At 34.2% G+C, this 22029-nt stretch overlaps 1 protein-coding gene across 1 annotated transcript; it reads left to right on the top strand.

Annotated features, from left to right (window-relative positions):
- The first annotated feature begins 1717 nt into the window (after nt 1-1717).
- Nucleotides 1718-21709, top strand: LOC115961442 (zinc finger BED domain-containing protein RICESLEEPER 1-like). The gene is made up of 5 exons (XM_031080427.1): nt 1718-1943; nt 2023-2093; nt 20090-20112; nt 20204-21468; nt 21609-21709. Exons 1-5 carry the CDS (start codon nt 1718-1720, stop codon nt 21707-21709), a joined length of 1686 nt encoding a protein of 561 aa, XP_030936287.1.
- The last annotated feature ends 320 nt before the right edge of the window (nt 21710-22029 follow it).

The following is a 22029-nucleotide window of genomic DNA, read 5'->3' as shown; positions in this document are numbered from 1 at the left end:
GAAAAAAATTTTGAAAAATCAACTCAATTTTGATCAAGAAGGAACTCGAACCCCATACACTCAATTTTGATGCCAATCAATGTCCATTGGTAGGGGATGCCCAAAAATCACTCATCTTTTCTTTGCTGATGACAGTATCTTTTTCTGCAAAGCAAAGGAGCAAGAGTATCAGAAGCTTGTCGATATCCTTAATAGTTATGAAGCAGCTTTGGGGCAAAAAATTAACACCGACAAGTCTTCTGTTTGTTTCAGCCCAAACACTCCTCAAGAGAGAAAGGAAAGCATTCTAAATATCCTTGGTCCAATGCAAGATTCCAGGCATAACAAATACCTAGGGCTGCTTGCTATCATTGGAAAATCCAAGACTCAAGTGTTTGCAGAACTAAAGGATTGGGTGGCTAAAAAGCTTGCTGGTTGAAAGGGAAAGCTTCTCTCAATTGGTGGGAGGGAGATTCTTATCAAGGCGGTTGCCCAAGCAGTGCCCACATATACAATGAGTTGCTTCCAACTCCCTAAACTTTGTGCAAAGACTTAGAAAATATGATGAGGAACTTTTGATGGGGGCAAAGAGACTATGAGAACAAAATCGCTTAGGTCAGCTGGAAGAAGATGTGTAAATCAAAGTTTCATGGAGGGATGGGTTTCAGAAACATCCAAGCTTTCAACCTAGCCATGTTGGCCAAGCAAGGTTGGAGAATTCTCTCCAAACCAAACTCTTTGATGGCTCGGGTTTTTAAAGCTAAGTACTTTCCTTATGATGATTTTCTAAATTCTAAAAAAGGAGGCAGTCCCTCGTATGTTTGGCGGAGCATTCATAATAGTCTTAGAGTAATAAAAAAGGGAACAAGATGGAGGGTCAGTAATGGTTGAAGAATACATATTTGGGATGACAAATGATTGCCAACGCCAACTTCTTACAAGGCGATCTCTCCTCAATCAGATTTTGGTGAATACCCAATGGTTGCCTCCCTTATTGATAATGACACTAGGTGGTGGAAAGTAGAAGCGGTTAGGTCCATCTTCCTTCCTTTTGAAGCTAGCACAATTTTAAAAATCCCCCTCAATTATAATCTCCTTGAAGATAGCCTCATCTAGATTGGCAATAAAAGGGGGGGTTTTACAGTGAAAAGTGCATATCACATTGCCTCAAGCTTAGTGGACTCAAATGAGGAGGGAGATTGTTCCTCTCCTGATTCTAGAATTTGCCTTTGGAAGCGGATTTGGCATCAGAAAATCCCTCAAAAGCTCAAAATCTTTGCTTGGAGGTCTTGTGTAACTGGCCTTCCAACCATGCTCAATTTAAGCCATAGGGGTATTCACTGTTCAAGTTTTTGCCCCATTTGTGATAAGGCCTTGGAATCCACTACCCATGCCCTTCTTTTATGTGATCACGCCAAGCTGACTTGGGCAAAGTGGCATAATTGCCCAGTTGATGTAACTTCCTCACCTAGGGACTTAGTGGATGTTGCCTTGGAGTTTATTGTGAAAGGATCCCCACTTGATTTGGAACTATTTTTTGCTGTGGCTTGGTCCATTTGGTGGAACCGCAACCAAGCTATACATGAGGATTCGGGTTCTACTCCAATTCAAGTCTGGGATATGGCAAACAGAAATTTACATGAGTATAAAGATGCTTGCTCTCTCCCTGCCCTCTCTTCAGCCCCTTCTCCGATGGCTTGGCAAGCCCCTCCCTCGAGCTTTATCAAAATAAACACTGATGGCACTGCTTCAGATGGCAGCCCTTCCTGTACAGGTGTGGCGATTCGGGATTCTCGTGGTTACTTCAAGCAAAATACTGCCATCAACATTCTCTGTCGAGGTCACAGAAGCTTTGGCGCTGCAAGATGGTGTGTTGCTTGCTTTGGAGTTAGGCATCTCTCATAATATTGTCGAATCTGATGCCCTCTCAATTATCCAAGCTATTAATGAAGGTGTTTTGGGAGGTGAGTTGGGTCACATTGTGCAGAACATAAAAGACATCTCTTCTTCTTTTTCTTGGTGCTCTTTTCAACATTTGAATAGGAGTGGCAATAGAGCAGCCTATGAACTTGCAAGAGCAGCTAGAGATTCAGGCGTTTCACAAGTTTGGAAAGGTGTGTGTCCAAGCTTTGTGGAGCATATTATCTTGAAGGAGGGCTGTGCGTAGCTGCTGTTGTTTTTTTTTCTGCCTGCTATTGTTCTGTTCTTGTTGTAGCTCTTTTCTCAGTTTGGTTTTTTTCCTTGTGTTTTCTCATAAAAAAAAAAAATTAATTAAATTAAATTTCATGCCAATCCACAGTTTATACGTTAGTTTTGCAGTGGCCAGTGATTTGTTTTCATATAAAAAAATTTAATGTTATATTTATTTAAAATTTAATTAAATCATTTAAATTTTATCTAAGCTTGAAATTGTAGGATTGAAATCTTCTATAGTTCCTAAGGTACTCTAACATGTAGAGTTCTTTAATATTAACCTTTTATTTATAATAAAATGTCCAAATTTTGCCATATCATTAATCTACTAACAAATTTACAAAAATAATGATTTTAAAAAATAACCACTCATAAATGATAGTTATTGCCTTAAATGCAAAAGAATCGATAATGGCTATGACATTGCAACATTAAATGCAAAAGAAATTTGCTTATTTAGAAAATTGATTATTATACACATAGACAGTGAAGCATATATATATGATAATGAATGGTAGAGACACCAGAATTTTCATTCTAATTTTTTTAGTCTTCTATTAATTTTATTAAAATTAAGCACATACATATATATATATATATATATATTTTTTTTAAGTACATGATTGGCACTTAGATTCATAAAAAATGATTTTTCTATGTCCCATTTTAGTCGAACCTATGCTTTGAAATTAACAACCAAAACGATTTGTGGAACAAATTGAAAAATAAAGAGGGAAAGGAGAAGATGGCTTCATGTTTTCTTAGAGACCTGATTTAGGTAAAAGAGGTAAGACAATAATTATCATTTATGAGTAATTATTTTTAAACCAATATTTTAGGGGATTTGTTAGTGGATTAATGATATGGAAAAATCGATACCTTTTATTATAAATGAATGGTTAAAATTAATAGAACTTTATTTATTTATTTATTTATTTATTTTTTGAGAAAGTAAATGAACTTTATATGGTAGAGTACCCTAAGAACTCTATAGGATCTCAATCTGAAATTGTATACAAATAAAAGGGTAAGTCCAATATAATAAAATTGGTTAGTAAAAAAATTGTTCTCAAAATAAAATTAAAAGAAAAAATATGTTTGGCTAGAAGAAAACAAAGAAGAATTGAACATTAAAATTTATTTTCACAAGTAGTCCTAGCACATAATTATAAGAAACATAATAATACTATCTTTTACTTTCAAAGTAATTTCTCCGATCAAACATTCCAACAAAGAATCTTTATGCATTTTCTCACGAAATCATGAAAACATTTACTCTACCCAAACAGTTACCAAAACAGAACAAAATGAACTTTCATGTACATTTTCAATAACCAAACAAAGACCTTCCCTCTCCTCAAAGTACCGAAAGCTCAAGATCTAAATTAAAACTATTTTTTTAATCACAAACTAGATTTTAGAGAGAGAGAGAGAGTGTGTGTGTATGAAGAGCATGGATAAGCTCCATGGTTAACAAGTCTTGATGCTAGGTTAAAGTCATTGATGAGCTGTTTGGTTCGATGTTGTTGATAGGTTGCTTGGACATCAACGATGAGTTAATTGGGATCTGGGTTGGCCTTGTTGTTGGGTTGTTTGGATCACGTACTATCACATTAGACCAATTATGGTGTTAGTATGGGGGAAGTCTTATACTCACAAGTTTTTTTCACAAACACATATTTTTTTTTAGCTTACTTAGTTCAATAGTCAAGTATAAATTTGGACTTGAGTTTGATATGTTTACTAGGGGCGTGTTTGGTAGACTGTAATAGGCATTGTAATATAATAGTTATTCTTATAATTTAGTTATTCTTTAGTTTGATTATGTTTTTATTACAAGGAATAGTTATTCCTTATGAATAGTTGTTCCTTAAAATGAGAAATAATTATTCCTCTTTAAAATGTTGTATTTGCTATTCCTTAATAAGTGCAATAATTAAGGAATAGCAAATAACACATATCTCTCTTAAATTTAAAAATAACTATTTTTTTATTAAAAAAATAACAATTTTTAAGAAGATATAATTGTATGAGAAGATATTTCCTAAAATAAACGTTAAGTTTTATTCTAATATAACTCACAACCAAACTAATGAATAGGTTTAGTTATTACATTACATGACATTTTATTCATAATAATAAAGATTACAATTCCTGTTGTAATCTCCATTCAGTGTACCAAACGTACCCTAAATAAATTAACATAAACATTTTCTCTAGTTGAACATGAGATGTAAAGTTGTTCATAAACCGATTGGTTTATTTACAAATCTATGATTAGAGACATTCATAGTATCTCTTACCACTTAATTATAGGTTAATTTCATGTTATATTGCTTTTGCCCAAATATCGGTTTATATTTTTCATATTGACGGCCTCATGAAAACCATTTTTTTTTCTTTAGTTTTTTTTAGAAAAAGTAGTTTATTGTTTAACTTTTAGAATTTTGAAAAAGAAGGGGGAAAAAATCAAATGACTCAAATATTTGAGCCATCAATTGATAATAGTATGATGTGGGACCATAAACTCTACAAAGGGGTGTATATGTGTTTCGGAAATAAAAAGATGAAGAAAGCAAAATGGATCGTATCTAAGGAGCTGTTTGGAATCAAAATTAACTGGTGAAATTAGAGTCTAGAATCAGCACATAGAATTATAGATTGCTTGGACTCAGCAACAAGCATGAGTTGGTAATACCATCCTAAGAATCAATACCACATATCTTAAATAATTTACGTTATTTGTTAAATTCACATTTTGTCTGACACCTAGTGGAAAGCTGGCCGATTGCTTAAAATCCATTTTATCCGGAATCAGCATATAGGTTATTTGGACTTAAAGAGAAGCATGAGATAATGAAACGAACCAAAGAATCATAAAAGGCGATCTTGTCAATAAAAAAACCATAAGATAAAAGAAACAGACTCAAGGAAGGAAGGAACGAAGGAATACAACTTGACCGGGTTGGGAGGGAACCCTCAACTTAGCACTTTACTTATTCTTCTTTTCATATGTATTTTTAATATAAATAAAATCTCATATTGATGTTTTTTTTAATAAAAATTTTAACTTTTTTTTTTTTTTGAGAAAGAATAAAAATTTTAACTTGAGTATAAATATTGTTTTTAATAGCAATTAATTAGGAATTTTGGATGAGAATTATCAATCTCGGAATTTGTGAAAGTTTGATCTTTTGCTTGACAAATTTTTTTGATTTCTAATTCTAATTAATGAGCATCTTTATTTCTGTGAAATACGAAAATCTCACTGATATTTTAATTTAAAAGGTTGATTCTCAGTTCTCACATGTATTGCTTTACTAAAAGCAGCAAGCATAACATTTACATATAACTTTTTTTTTTTAAAAGCTACATGAAGATAATATTAAGGGTAAATTACAAAGTTAGTCTCTATCCTTTACACCAAATGTCAATTTGGTTCTTAACCTTTTAATTGTGTCAATTTGATCCCTAACATTTTTAGTATTGTGTTAATTTAATCGCTGCCGTTATTCTTTGGATGAAAAAAGCTGATGTGTCAAATGGAATAGTAAAACATTATTTTTAATGCCATGTCAACTACCAACCGAACAAGTCAGATTAAAAAAAAAAAAAAAAACAAATTAAAATCTGCACACATATCTGATTTTTCTCACTAAATAGTTCTAAAATCCCTAAAAGGTTCTCTCTCTCTCTCGTCTGTATCATCTCCGCAGCTACCAAATGACAAACTATTGTTTCAAAGAAACAATCCCATTTAAGAAAGCTGGTCTAGAAACCAACTCAAAAAATCTGCGTTAGTCCAATAGGATCAAACCTGCGCTACCCTAGTGCCACAGATCCCTTTGCAAATGAGTGATTTGCTACTACTCTTTTTTACTTTCTAGATTTTATAGAATCATCATGTAGACGTGCCAACAAATCTACCATCATTTCAAATTCAAACCAAATTTGAAAACCACTAGAGTTTTATAGAATGATGGACAACCATTGTCAAATAAAAAGAAAAAGGAATCCATTTTTTATGAGCTGCCAATAGTGGTTTCACAAGGTGCTTTACATTCGTTTATAGCCCAAGCTCCTGAAGCAAGACTGTAGGAGAAAATTAAACAAACTGTTAACCAACACTTAACTTTTGAGAATTTGTATAAAGGCAGCTATGGAGATGATATTGATGAGAGAGAGAAACTTTTATTAGGAATTTTAATTTTAGAACCATTTAGTGAGATGAATCCAATCTCACGTGAGAAGATTTTAATTTGGTTTTTTTTTTTTTTTAATTTGACATGATTGTACAGTTGGCAATTGATGTGGCATGAAAATAATTTTTTACTATTTTGTTTGACACGTCAGTTTTTTTCATCCAAGGGATAATGACAAGGATTAAATTAACACGACACTAAAAATGTTAGGAACCAAATTGACATAATTGAAATGTTAGGTACTAAATTGACATTTGATGTAAATGATAGGGACTAACTTTGTAATTTACCCTAATATTAAAGATGCATGTTTATTTGGTTTCAAAAAAGATATTCTCTCTGTCCTAATTTGTTTGTCCTGTTTGAAAAGTCAAACTTTTTAAGGAAACATCATTTATTTTCTTGTCTACCTTATAAAAATGTATAAGTTTACAAAACTACCTTTAAATAAATTTATTAGCTTTTTTCTTTTAAAGAGTTATTCTTAATGAGGCAACTAAAAAGGTGCCTCAATTAGATTGATTTTTTAAAATATTTGTTAGTTTTCTTTTCAAATTGTTTTGAAAATAAAGTAGGGGTATAATAGGAATATTAGTAAATTAATAACTTTTACTTTTAGAAACAGGACAATATTTTGGGACATTTCAAAATGGAATAAAAGACAAACAAACTGAGACAGAGGGAGTATATTTTTATCTGGTTTCAAAAAAGATATATGTTTCTTTTATATATATATATATACTATATATAAAAGGATTCCCCTCTTTGGACTGGACTTTTTTGAAGTTCAAAAATACCCTTAAACTTTAATAGGAAAAAAACTTGAGGACAACCTAGTAAAAATATATTTTCAACTCCAATTAAAATGCCTACAGAATAGGAAACTCTCCTGCTAATCCGTGTCTTCAAAAAAAAACTTATCCATTTTTTTTAAAATGCAAAATTATGACACTAGACCAAAAAAAGCTTCATTGCACGCGCAAAGCACATGTGATGAGGCTTGTGTGTGTGTGTGTTTGTGTGTGTGTGTTTGTGTGTGTGTGTGTGTGCGTAAAAACAGAATTCTCCTCTTTAGACTGGACCTTTTTGTGTTTTAGAAATACCTTTAGACCCTACATTTCATAGGGACAAAACTAGAGGACAACCTGGCAAAAATATATCTCCAGCTCCACTTAAAATGCCTACAAAATAAGACATTCTCCTATTAATCTATGTCTTCAAAAACAAAATTTTAAAACTTTATCAAGACTCATTGATTTCTTTTATTTAATTTTTGGGTTGTGTCATAATCTAAAAATTGAGATGAATGGAAAAATATGACACTAGTAACCCCCCCCCCCCAAAAAAAAAACCCTCATCACACACACTTATATATATTGCTTGTTTCCTTTTTAGAGTGTCTTGTCTTGTGCATAGACTAGTTTTGGAAAAATTCTACTGAAAAAGAGCTAAGTCCAACTCCCTTACCCTCAACAAATAGCCTCAATCCAAAGGTGTCAAAGGCCCCTACATAGTTTACAACACTATATCTATACAACCATTGTCGTATAAAGCTTTTCTTCAACAGTATTTTTTTTTTAGGACAAAACTCATGTATAGTATCTTAGGTATTATTTCTTAGATTCCCATTTTAAGATTTTACCATGTGGCTACTTAACTTAAAAATACACTTCCATCTCATAATAAAAAAAGCTACATGGCTGAATCTTAAGAGGGGAATGTAAGGAACAACATCTAAGTACTGTACCTAAGTCATGCTTTTTTTTTTATAGAGTTTCAATCGATCTTTAGTGTCCACTCCTGATAATTGTGCTCTTTATCATTAGACAATAATATGTTAGTTTGATTGGGTGTGTTGTGGTGAGAAGAATGAGAATGAGGAAAAAGTGTCACATTGACTAGTTTTGACATTAGTTGTTTTTAAAAAATGAGCTATTTTTCAAATAGTATTTTCTATAAATCTATCTTATTTTTCCATTTTTGGCAGCAACCTTAAATGAGTTGAAAAAAGATCTACTTACTTCTCTAATTTAACTTGTCATGAGATAGACTTGTTTTCCAATAAAATTTAGAGGAAAAATATCTCTAAAAAATAAATTATATTTTTTTTGTTGATCAAAGATATTTTTCTTTTAATTATTTTTTTAAGATACTACTTAACACTAAAAAATGCAAAAAAAAAAAAAAAAACCTATCTTCACATAAATTTTTTCATCAAAACAAACAAACGTAGTATTTTAAGAAGAAAGGAATAATATATATATATGGCCCTCATAAGGATCTTGAGAATCCTGGAAGAGGTCAAATGGTTGGTAACTAGTAGATGCTTCAAAAGAGGCAGGAGAAGTCTTTTCTTCTTCTACTAACTAAGAAGCCTGGAGGAGCAACTGGTCGGCAAGATCTTTTAATTCTTTGCTAGATTTTCCAGCGACTGAGACATATTTTAGGCTAGACTAGGACCTTGTCTTTTGGGCAATGGCTCTGTGGACTAGAGTAGAGAAATCCTTATTTATCTGTTCGATGACGATCAAGTTCTATAAAAGTAACCTCACCCAAGAAAAGTCAACTTGAATAGAAGACATCAAGTCAAAAATGGACCCCTTAGTCTTCCTTTACCACAAGCTCATCATCTAAAGGGTTTTGGTGTGAGGGGCCTGCCTCATTTTTTCAGTGTAAGCCTATGGCTCTAGTACCCCTTTCAGAATAATTTTGTAACTTACCCCTTTGTGGTATCAAAGTCAAGTTAATAGTTGTAAGTTACATATCTATGCATTAATTTCAATGCATTAATTTCAGTTTCAAGTTATTTCTAGGTTGCATATATTTGGCCAGTTATATCGCCTTATTTTCAATATCATATCATAATGTCTCCGATTCCCCATATTTTATTTTACATCTATTTTATGATAACTCTCCCCTTCCCCTTCATTTATCTCTATATCTGTTATATTTTCTCCATTCTCATCTTTGCTTATATTTCCTCTTTTCTAGAATTTTGTGGTTGTAAGCTTTTTTCTTTTCTCTTGTTTAAAAATTATGTATTATCAGTTTATGTTAATCAGTTATCTTCCAGTCATCTACTTCTTTCAATCTCTATGTTTAGCCCATCAGTCATGGAAAGCATCCCCTGAAATAAATCAAAGGTTAGGTACAGTAATTTGGAGATAAAGGTGATTAGGATTTAATTACTTAACATAATTTTTTATCCAGAATTATGAATAAGTTGTTTAGAAGTAGCTTTTCCACCAGCTCTCGATTGTTCATCCCTAAGATTCTAGAAGACACAGGAATTCTCAATCAAGAGTCTTTTGAAGTTTCAGATTTAGATTTAAACTTAGGAGATTGGAATATCCCTAAGGTCCCCACCAATCATATAAGTCTTCTTGGTCCCTAAAAAAGCTTTTAAAACAGACTACCATGTTAAGACTATAGAACAAGTTTATGGTATAAACAAAGAATATGAAACATGTTATTTTGAAAGGGGTACTAGAGTCATAGGCTTACATTGAAAACAAAATACAAATGCCATCCGATTACAAGATTGGAAATTTCTAATACAAGATTACTAAGGGATTTTGTAAGAGGGAGTTATGCTGAACTAAGCCTGCCTTCAAATGGAACTTAAGCTCCTTTATATAGACTGGGAGAGGGGCTTTAGGATCCTCTGGGGGAGCTTAGGATCCTCTAAATATTCTTGAAATTCTAGGGGGGTAAACTGCCATCTAAACATAGGTTGGTGTAGTTATTTTGCTCTATGACCTTTTTTACTAGTTTATCCTCACTGGAAGGTTTCCTAAAATGAGTAGCAACTACTTCAAAAAGGAGTAGCAACTACTTCAAAACCTTGGTGTTTGATGGTTATATTTTCTAAGGGAGGGTGACTAGATCGGACTACTTCCTTGTTTTTTTTGGTCCAGTTTTGTTTTGGTGATGACACAAGACTTTCTTTGCCATTCAAAATGGTTCTCAAAATATTCAAAGAAAGGGACATTTGCTGATATCTCTTTCACGAACTCTTGCCATTTAGTGTACACTTATATCTTCCGTTCCTTGGTATGATTTGCCTTATAGGCTTCTCTTTTGGCTTTGTTTGTTTCAGAGTCAAAATCATCACCTAAAGACTTATGGTCTGGGGTGAAATCCTTTTTCATGACATTGAGCTGGTGGCCTACTAGGGGTTCAGTTTGCTTAAAGTATAACTGAGTTAGAGAGGATTGATTGTGATTTTCATCCTCCTCTGCAACTAATTCTTGTTTGGCTGTGTAGCATGGTGTGCTAACTTGGATCTAGTCTTAACTCCTTGACGTTCTAGGTCCAGGTCTTTCCTAGGGGTTGGAGGTCTAGATGAGCTACACTGGGATGCAGGTCTATCTCTAAGGAGAATAGGGGACTGCATTTTGGGTTGATGAAGATCTAAAGGAAATCTAAATCTGGACTGGTCAAAGCTTAGCCTTACAGTTCCATTAGTTAACTGCTGGACAAAGTATAAATCTAGGGTTCGGGTAGGGTGTTGGACCTAAAAGAATAATTTTCATTTTGTAGAGTCCAATCTTGTGGGAATGTAAACTCTGTCCATTTAAGGTTTCTAGGTACTTGAATCTAAGATCCATGTGTTGTGGACTGGATAAGAGTGGTTTCTCCTTTTAGTTTCTTGTTAAGGGCTTGAACATTTAGGTTTGTCCTAATACACTTGTAGTAAACTTTGTATATTAAGGCTGACTGTTAGGTTCCTGGTACCATAAGGGTTCTTGAGGTCTTGATATTTAAGGTGAGGGCTTTCCTGATATGTGGTTCATGAAGGGAAACTGTGAAGTTGGGAAAGCAATTGAAATGGACTGGTCCACTACTAAGACTAGTTTGGATGGTTCCTAAGAGACTATCTTCAAATCTGATGTGCCATGTGTCTCTAAAGGCCATGAGGATTGAGCAGTTCAATCTTTCTTTGATAGGTGGTTTAACTGCTACTTGGACAAGACCCATGTGTAGAAATTTGTGTCCTTCTTTTCGATGTGCAACTAGAGTTGATGGTGAAAACAAATAACAAATTTCATATTCTTTGTTTATACCATAAACTTGTTCTATAGTCTTAACATGGTAGTCTGTTTTAAAAGCTTTTTTAAGGGACCAAGAAGACTTATAGATCTGATTGTGGGGACCTTAGGGATATTCCAATCTCCTAAGTTTAAATCTAAATCTGAAACTTCAAGAGACTCTAAATTGAGAATTCTAGTGTCTTCTAGAATCTCAGGGATGGACAATCGAGAGCTAGTGGAAGAGCTACTTCTAAACAACTTATTCATAATTCTGGATAAAAAATTTATGTTAAGTAATTAAATCCTAATCACCTTTATCTCTAAATTACTGTACCTAACCTTTGATTAATTTCAAGGGATGCTTTCCATGACTGATTGCCATTCCTAACTTTAAGCCTTAGATGCCTATTTCTGGCTAAACGTCCACTCGCTTAGGATTCCAGGACTTACATGTCAAACTCGTACCTTCCTAAAACAAACTTATGGGCTAAACACAGTGACTGGAAGAAGCAGATGACTGGAAGATAATTGATTAAAAAAAACTGATAATACAAAATTTTTAAACAGGAGAAAAGAAAAAAGATTACAACCACAAAAATTCTAAAAAAGAGGAAATATAAGCAAAGATGAGAATGGAGAAAATATAATAGATATAAAGATAAATGAAGGGAAGGGGAGAGTTATCATAAAATAGATGTAAAATAAAATATGGGGAATGGGAGACATTATGATATGATACTAAAAATAAAGCGGTATAACCGGCCAAATATATGCAACCTAAAAATAACTTGAAACTGAAATTAATGCGTAGAAATGTAACAACAAGATCCACAAGATAAGACAATTAGAAAATCAATTTCAAGATTTATAGGTGAACAGATTCTACCATCATAGGGTAACCCCAACCAGCCTCACCAAAAATTGGTATCCCAGACCAACACCCCCTGACTACCAGTTTGAGGAAAAGAATGTTAGCAACCAGTTCTCAGTATCTTCTGATAAACTCTATGAATGGAATATGGATAGATTATCAGGACAAGAAATCATAAATAAAATTCAACACATGACTATGGTAGCCAATAACTATCTCAACGAAGGTCGCCCTCATACTGAAGTAGTTGAAGTTTTGGTCTTAGGTTTCATAGGAAAACTTTTGTCATGGTGAAACCATTACCTAACAGAAGAATCAAAGGAAGAGATCAAAAGTGTAGTCCAGAAAGATGAGGAAAGGGATCCAATCTTTGATGAAACCATAGGTCGAGGTGTCCCAAATGGAGTAAACACCTTAATCTATACCATTACAAGACATTTCATAGGAACCCCTAGCAACGTCATGACTAGGATACACGACTAGTTAAGTAACCTTAGGTGTCCTACCCTTAGTGACTATAGGTGGTATGAAGATGTCTTTACCACTAGAGTCATGCACAAAAGCGATTGTAACTCTCCGTTTTGGAAGGAGAAGTTTATCAAGGGCTTACTTAGTCTTTTTGCCCATAAGATTAGGGAAACTCTCAGTAACTCCTCAGGTGTCATAGATTATGATGACCTGACTTATGGAGACATATCTATTGTCATCTGGAGAAGGCTTGAAATTGTGCGTAGACATGAAAATCCAGAACCAGGCCAATAAGGACAAGAGAAAAGCTAAGTAGGAAACTTCTGTACTCAGTATGGCCTCCCTTCCATAGCCCCGTCCAAAAGGAAACTTAGAGGGAAAGATTGCCCTAGGAAAAGAAAAGCCTCTAAGTATTATAGAAGTCATAAGAAGCCCAGTAACTTCATGGAAATGATTTCTATAAGAAGAGCAAGAAATCAAAAGATCAATGGTATAAGACACATTTGATAACAAAAATAGAGAATGTTATAAATGTGGAAAGAAAGGTCATTTTAGGAAAGAGTGTAGATTCAAAGCTAAAGCTTTAATCAACACCCTCCAAGGTGACCAAACTAGCAAAGATGAAATTTTTGAGCTCCTAGAACTCAACCACACAAACAGTGAGTCCTCCAATAGTTCTAGTGACAATGAAATCTTTCAGATAAACCAATCCTCATCCTCTAGAGAGTCATCCAGTATCTCTAGTAGTCTAGATATTAGAATAAGATGTAAAGACAGTTATTGCAAAAACAAATCAGTCAATGTTCTTAGCCAACAAGAGGAGCTTCTCTTTACCCTAATAGATAAGGTAGAAGACCCAGTTGTTAAGGCCCAATATCTTAGCAAGTTTCAGAGCACTTTAGTCAGAGAAACAAAAGAAACCAAATCCCATCACCCTAAACCTCCAGTTAACCTAGAAAAAATCTTCAATAGGTTTACCAAAGTTAAGAAAGAAATCACAGTTAATGACCTCCAACATGAAATCAAGGAAACCAAATCTGTGATCAGAACCCTTAAGGAAGAAGTTAAAAAGCTTAACCAGGCTTTAACCATTCTTAGGATTGACCACAATTTCCTTAAGCAGAGAATCGAACATCAAGACAATACCTCTCATCAAGGTAATAATGAGGCAAGCTCCTCACACTAAACCCTTCAAATGATGAAGTAGAAAATGTCTATAGTGAGTCAACCAATCCTACAGCAAACATGGTCTTAGAAGAACTAGCCCAGAAATACCTAGAGACTATCAGTAGAATTGATTTCCTAAAATGGCATTCCAAAGTCAAGATTGTCATTAGCAAAGATTTTGAATTTGAGGTTATAAACCTTATAGATTTAGGCGCAGATCTCAACTGCATCTAAGAAGGAATCATTCCCTACAAGTATTTTCAACAGACCAGGGAACGATTATCCACAACAAGTGGAAGCCAAATGCAGATTAAATACAAAATCCCAAAAGCCCATGCGTGCCAAGACAACACATACTTCAAAACAGCCTTTGTCTTAGTTAAGAATATGACAGACAGAGTAATCCTAGGAAATCCATTCATTTGTCTGTTATACCCATTCATTACAGATAGTGAAGGGATCACTACTTGTCCTTTTGGTCAACCGGTTAAGTTCAAGTTTCTCAGAAGCCTGGAACCCCATGAGATTAACAGTCTCCAAGATGTCTCCATCTCCAGAACCCCTAACTTGATCAATAGGAAAACCCAACACCTTAAATACCTTATGGATGATTTAAGACATAAGAAAATTGAGGAACAATTGACCTGTAAGATCATCCAAATAGAAATTAGAGAATTTGAGGAAAAACTCAAGTCGGAAGTTTGCTTTGATCTACCCCAGCCTTTTCGCATAGAAAGAGACATGAAGTGGCCCTCCCATATGTCAAAGATTTTAAGGAAAAGGAGATCCCGACCAAAGCTTGCCCCATCCAAATGAGCCAAGAACTCTTGGAATTTTGCAGAACAGAGATAAATGACCTTCTTAGCAAAGGAATCATTAGAAATTCTAAGTCACCTTGGTCATGTTTAGCCTTTTATGTCCAAAAAAATGCTGAGATTGAGAGAGGTGTACCTAGATTAGTCATCAACTTCAAGCCCCTTAACAAAGTCCTAGAATGGGTTAGATATCCTATTCCAAATAAAAGAGACCTAGTTAACAAGCTTAGTAAGGCAGTCATCTTCAGTAAGTTCGACATGAAAAGTGGTTTTTGGCAGATTCAGATCAAAGAGTCTGATAGGTATAAAACAGCCTTCACTACACCCTTTGGACATTACGAATGGAATGTAATACCTTTTGGTCTAAAGAATGCACCTAGTGAATTCCAAAATATCATGAATGAGATTTTCAATCCATTCTCTAGTCACTCTATTGTTTACATAGATGATGTACTCATTTTCAGAATCTATTAAGCAACATTGGAAACATTTGTGACCATTTCTCAATACAGTCAAGCTCAATGGCCTTGTGATTTTAACCCCAAAATCAAACTTTTCCAAACACATGTCTAGTTCTTAGGTTCTGACATCTATCACAGTTTGATCAAACCAATAAATAGATTCATTCAGTTTGCAGACAAATTTCCAGATCAAATCCTAGACAAGACCCAGCTTCAAAGATTTTTAGAATCTCTCAACTACATTGCAGATTTCTATCAAAATCCTAGGCAGCAATGCAAACCACTTTTTAATAGACTTCAAACCAATCCACCTCCTTGGACCCATCAGTTGTCCAAGAAATCAAAAAATATGTTAAGACTCTCCCTTGTTTAGGAATTCCCTCAGTAAATTCCTTCAAGATTGTCCAGATAAATGCCTCTAACATTGGTTATGGTGGCATTCTCCTTCAACATACTAGTCCTAATTCCCCTAAACAGATAGTCTATTTCCATTCAGGAATTTAGACTCCTACTTAGCTAAATTATAGTACTATTAAAACAAAAATATTATCTATAGTACTATGCATTTCAAAGTTTCAAAATGATTTATTAAATCAAAATTTTTTAATCAGAATAGATTGCAAATCTAAAAAACATGTTTTAGAAAAAGATGTTCAAAACATTGCGTCAAAATAGATTTTTGCATGATGGCAAGCCATTCTCTTAGTTTTTTATTTTGACATAGAATACATAGAAGGAACCCAAAACAGTATCCCTAATTTCCTTACCCATGAATTCTTGTAGAATCCAACCCAAAATGTCTGGAAAGAAGCTAGCACAGTAGCCCCAACCACCAAAGCTACCTAAACAGTCACCTCCTAGCACTAGTCAAGCAAAGAACCTTGGCCAGATAGTCCTAGTTTCCCCAATTTCCTTGGCCAATCACTATGTGGTTTCTACAATCCCAAAACCAAACTATGAAAGGCCACTCCTAAACCAGCCTAGTTTTAGTTCTACCTTAGTATTCTCAACACCTAGGGCAATAACCTCATACACAATAGATGATCCCTTTGGCCCCTTACAGTCCCAAAGATCATTCTAGCCATCCAACAAAAAAAAATAAGTCTCCCCATGTTAAGAAACCTTACATCTAGCACATATTTTATATTGAACCACACATGATCCATATAAAAGATCCACTAGCCCTAGCAATGGAAGTTTTGCCACCAAATTGGTATTTTCTTCCAAAGGTCCCAGAAAAATCCATCAAGTTCTATAAAAGCATCCTCACCCAAGAAAAGTCTGCTCGAATAGAAGACATCTCGTCACAAATGGACTTGAGGAGTTACTAAGGTGGAGACATCTTGGAGACTACTAATCTTATGGGGTTCCGGGCTTCTGAGAACTTGAACTTAACTGGCTGACCAAAAGAAAGGGTAGTGATTCCTTCACTATCTGTAGTGAATGGGTATAACAGACACATAAACGGATTTCCTAATGCGGTTTAACTGGGAAAATCTGAGAGCAGTGTAACAAAGGGGTAAGTTACACATGAACGGGTAGTGATTCCTTAAGTTGGAATCCTGTGATACCATAAAGGGGTAACTTACCCCTTTCAAGTTATTTTCAGGTTGCATATATTTGGCAAGTTATACCACCTTATTTTCAGTATCATATCATAACGTCTCCCATTCCCCATATTTTATTTTACATCTATTTTATGATAACTCTCCCCTTCCCCTTCATTTATCTTTATATCTGTTATATTTTCTCCATTCTCATCTTTGCTTATATTTCCTCTTTTCTAGAATTTTTGTGGTTGTAAGCTTTTTTCTTTTCTCTTGTTTAAAAATTCTGTATTAGCAGTTTATGTTAACCAGTTATCTTCCAATCCCAATATATATATACACACACATATATGACTTCAATATTTGGGCCTTTAAGTTATAATATCACAATAGTATGATGTGGGACAATAATAATTTATTGTTTCATCATTACTGCCCTTGGCCAAAGTCCCACATTCTTGTAGAATTTGGGGAAGCATTGGCAGCCAATCAAGCCATCTCTCTTGAAAAGGAATTGAGTATCTTCGAGGTGGATTTGAGGAAGATTGTCAAGGAATAATCACTAGGGATGGCAATTTTTGCCCGACCCGTAGGTACCCGGCCTGGCCCGACCCTAATGGGTCGGGTTTTACTCGGTCTGATTAGGAATAGGGTTGGGTATGGGTTTAAAAAAAAAACCCGAAGCGGGTTCGGGTCGGGTCCAAGTTTTATAAAAAAAAACCCGAGACCTGGCCTATTTAAAAACCCGGTACCCTAAATTACAAAAAACCCTATATATATATATATATATATATATATATATATACCTATAATCTAACCCTAATCCCTTATTTCTTCAGCCTCCCTCCCTCAGTTTGACACTCCCTCTCCCTCAGCTCAGTCCCTCATTTCAACTCACTCTGACACTCCCTCACTCCGACACTCTCTCATTTCAGCTCAGTCACACCTCCCTCGCCTTCTCACTCTCACAACCTCGCTCTTCCTTAGGACCTCAGGTACTGTTTGTTGTTACCAGTGTTTTAGTTGAGTTATTTAGTGAGACAGGTGGCTAAATTTTAAAAGGGAATAAAATAGAGATATTCATTTGCTACCGTTTCTTTGTGACTGTAGATACTGTGAAAGATATACACAAAAAAACCATAGTGCCACCCAGCTTAAACCCTAATCCTAAACCTTAGAGAAACCAAACCACTTCTTCTTCAACTGTCATCTCCGATTGAAGTTCTGGCAAGCAAAGTCGAAGGTACTATTTTTCTGTTTCGGTTTTCCTCTACCCAAAATTGGGTAGTTTTTATTATGTGATATGATGAGATTTGTGTGAAAATTTGGATGATTGATGATGGGGTATGATGCTCTGTTTTGTGTGTGTGTTCTAAGTGTATTTGTTGATATTTATGTTTGAATTGGGTAATTGCCATTTGTTTGTGTTGTGCCACCTTTTACTAAAATTGTTCAAGGATTCATTATTTATGTTTTTGCTTCTTTGGATGTTATGATATGTGCGTTTATTGTTAGTTTAGTTCTCTTTCAACTTATTTTGTAGCTTTTTGCAAAAGTCATATTTGAAAAAGGTGTACCAGAAAAATATGAGTTTTTAAAAAGATTAATCTTTGGCTAAGTAAGTGCTAGCTTGGTATAGATTTTTTTTTTCCAGTGCCCTTTTGAAAAATTGATGTTTGAAATAGTTGTATCTGTTATTGCTCCATTCTGATTATTTTTATATGATCTTCCTCTGCTATTACGCCACATTTTGTGTATATATTACTCATGCTGATAAGGAAGGTGTAGCAATTGTAAGTACTCTTAATTTTATCATTTTGATTTTGTGTTTAGCTTGCCACAAAAAGGATTTGGCAAGCTCACTCTGTTGTCCAATTTGATGATAAAGAGGCAAAATGTATGATCTATCATTGCGATCTTCGGATTTGATAAAGAGGCAAAATGTCCGGTTTTTGTTTTAAAATTTTGGAATTTTTTTCAATGTTTCATTAAAATTTGTTTGGAGGTTTGATTGTGTGGTGGTTCATTGAATTTGTTGTGATGATAATAATGTTTATTTGGTTTTGAGTGGGTGAGGGTTTGGTTTATGGGTTAAGGTGTTTGTGGTGTTATTGGGTTTGTTTTGGTAATTAGGATTGGATTTGATGATAAGTAATACATTGGGGATGTTGAAATCAATGAAACTAAGTGTGAAATATGGTAGTGAATTTTTGTACACATATCTTTCACTTGATTCAAGTCTTAAAGCATTCTGTTCCCCTATTCTTTCCCTCATTTCTGCATAGTTTGTTTAATGGAAGAAATTGTTTTTTTTGTGTTTGTTGGGAATGCAGATCCTAAAACGGAGATGGAAGACACAAACACAGACACAAACAAATTTGGTTCTTCCTTGCCAAGTGGCTCTCCCTTGAGAACCGGACATTGTCCCTTGCCAACTATGCAGTCTCCTCTGCCATTTTCATGATCACCCTCGTCATTGTTGCCTGGCAGCTCACCCTTAGGATCACCATTAAACAACGAGTAAGTGTTTGAATTTGTAGTTAATCATGTTTAATTATGATTGCGTTGATAGAATTTGTGAATCTATGTAATTATGAATTTGTGCCTATTAATCAATGAGTATGTGTAATAATAAATTTGTGATAATTCGTTTTGATTCTAACTCCCAAACTTTTGAACCAATTAGGAATCCGAAATCCCCGACGGTGGACTTAATGGGAGAAGACTTAGATGTAGAGGAACATGAAGGGACCGAGGGAGAGCAAGAGCCTACAAATGAGGACTTGGATACAAGTAAAAAAAGAAAGACTACCTCAGATGTTTGGTCTCATTTTACAAGGAAGAAAGTTGATGGAAAAGTTAAAGCCCAATGCCATCATTGTAAAAAACTTTACTTGGGTGAGTCTAGCCAAGGTACAACTCATTTGCGTAATCATTTAGCAAGATGTCCACGGATGAAGTTTAAAGATATAAGGGATATAAGACAACAAGTCTTAATTAAACAACAAAATAAGGTGGATGGAACTATGAGTTTAAATACTTACCAATTTGATCAAGTTAGACTGAGGAATAAGCTTGCTCGTATGGTCATCCTACATGAATATCCCCTTTCAATAGTTGACCACATTGGGTTTAAAGAATTTGTGGCTGATCTTCAACCTATGTTTAAACTTGTCACAAGAAATACTTTGAAAAGTGACATTCTTAAAATCTATGATAATGAGAGGGAGAAAGCTTTAAAGATGACGGACAAGAATAGAAGTAGGATGGCAATTACAATTTATATGTGGACTTCAAGTAACAAAAAGAGAAGGTTTATGGCCATTACCGCTCATTTTATTGATCATACTTAGACATTGCAAAGCCGAGTTTTAAGGTAATTTTTTTATCTATAAATTCAATGTTAAAGACTTTACATTTAGAATGTTTATTGAGTTATGTTATAATTATTCATATTATTTTTCTAGGTTTGTTTATACTCCTTCTCTACACACGAAAGATGTCCTTGCTGAAGTCCTTGTTAATTGTTTTTTAGAGTGGAACATTGATAGGAAGTTGTCCACAATAACTGTTGATAATTGTAGTACTAATGATGCCATGATAAGACTTCTCTTGAATAAGCTTGATACTAGTTCTCTTATGTTGGGTGGGTCTATGTTGCATATGAGGTGTGCTGCACATATTTTGAATTTGATTGTTCAAGATGAGTTGTCTCTTATTGGTGATGGTATTAAAAGGATTCGTGATAGTGTGATTTATTGGATTGGATCACCAAAAAAGAGGCAGAAATTTGAAGAAAATGCACGTCAATTGCGTGTTCAATGCACCAAAGAGTTAGTCTTAGATTGTAAAACTCGTTGGAATGCAACTTACTTAATGCTTTCTACTGCATTGATTTATAAAGATGTTTTCCCACATTTGGCTAAACGTGAAACATCTTATACTTGTTTGCCATATGATTATGATTGGGAGTTAGGCAAAGATATTTGTGGGAGGTTGGAGTTGTTTCATAGTGTGACTGAGTTTTTCTTTGGTCGTAAGTACCCCACAACTAATATGTATTTTACTTTGGTGTGTGAGTTGAAAATTGCATTGAATGAATGGAGTTTGTCTTCAAATGAGATGATAAGTACGATGGTAGAAAGCATGCTTGCTAAATTTAGTTCTTATTGGGTTAATGTTAGTGTTGTTATGGCTGTTGCTGCTATCTTAGATCCAAGATATAAGATGAAGTTTTTAGAGTTTTATTATCCTAACATTTATAGTGATAATTCTGATTTGGAGATTGAAAAAATTAAGAATCTTTACTATGATTTGCTTGAAGAGTATAGAGATATAGATGAGTCTCCTGTAGATAATGAAGGAAGTTCTCATATTCTTGCAAGTACTTCAAGCCTTGTGGCACAAATGAAGTTTAGGTTGAGTGGGGCAATCTCATCTTTTGATTTGTTTGTGAACAATAGTTCAAGTAGTTCAAAGAAACATGGGAGTGCTAGAATGGAATTTGATCATTTCATCGATGAGGGAGTGTTGAAGAGGAGTGAAGATTTTGATATTTTGGAATGGTGGAAAAGTAATGGTCTCAAGTATCCTACTTTACAAAGGATTGCAAGAGATATTTTAGTCATTCTTGTCACAACTGTTGCTTTAAAATCTGCCTTTAGCACTAGTGGGAAACTTTTAAGTCCACACCGTAGTAAGCTACATCCCAAGACTATAGAGGCAATGATATGTGCTCAAAATTGGTTATGAAGTGAAATCAACAGTTAGCAATTGTCTAATTTCTATTTATAAAATCAAAATTGTATTTTTATATTTGTTAGTTACAATTTGATGAAGTTTATTCCATTTTTTAATTCATTGTTGTTGTAGGTTCTTCAACTATGTCTGGAGATTATACACTTCAATCAATTCTTGATGATGGGGAGCCTAATAAAGAGGATGGGAGTTGTGTCACAATTGTGGATGATTAGACATTTTGTATTAATTTAGTAGCCTTTTTAATTTCTTAGACTTGTTGGATTAATTTGTTGGTTTGTAATTATTCTAAGCCTTTTGTAATTTCTTAGCCTTTTTAATTTGTTGGTTTGTGGAGGATAAGACATTTTGTAATTTCTTAGCCTTTTTAATTTTCTTAGACTTGTGGGATTTGTTTTATAACTTTTTAATTTCTTGAACTTGTTGGACTTGTGATACTTAGTTCTTGGACTTGTTGGATTTATTTTATTTTTATGTTTAGCTGGTGATTTTAGTTATGATTTATTGATTTATAGATGTATAATTAACAGATGAT

Source organism: Quercus lobata, chromosome 9 (assembly GCF_001633185.2).
Source record: "Quercus lobata isolate SW786 chromosome 9, ValleyOak3.0 Primary Assembly, whole genome shotgun sequence".
NCBI lineage: Eukaryota > Viridiplantae > Streptophyta > Magnoliopsida > Fagales > Fagaceae > Quercus > Quercus lobata.
This window is presented reverse-complemented; position numbering and strand designations above follow the sequence as displayed.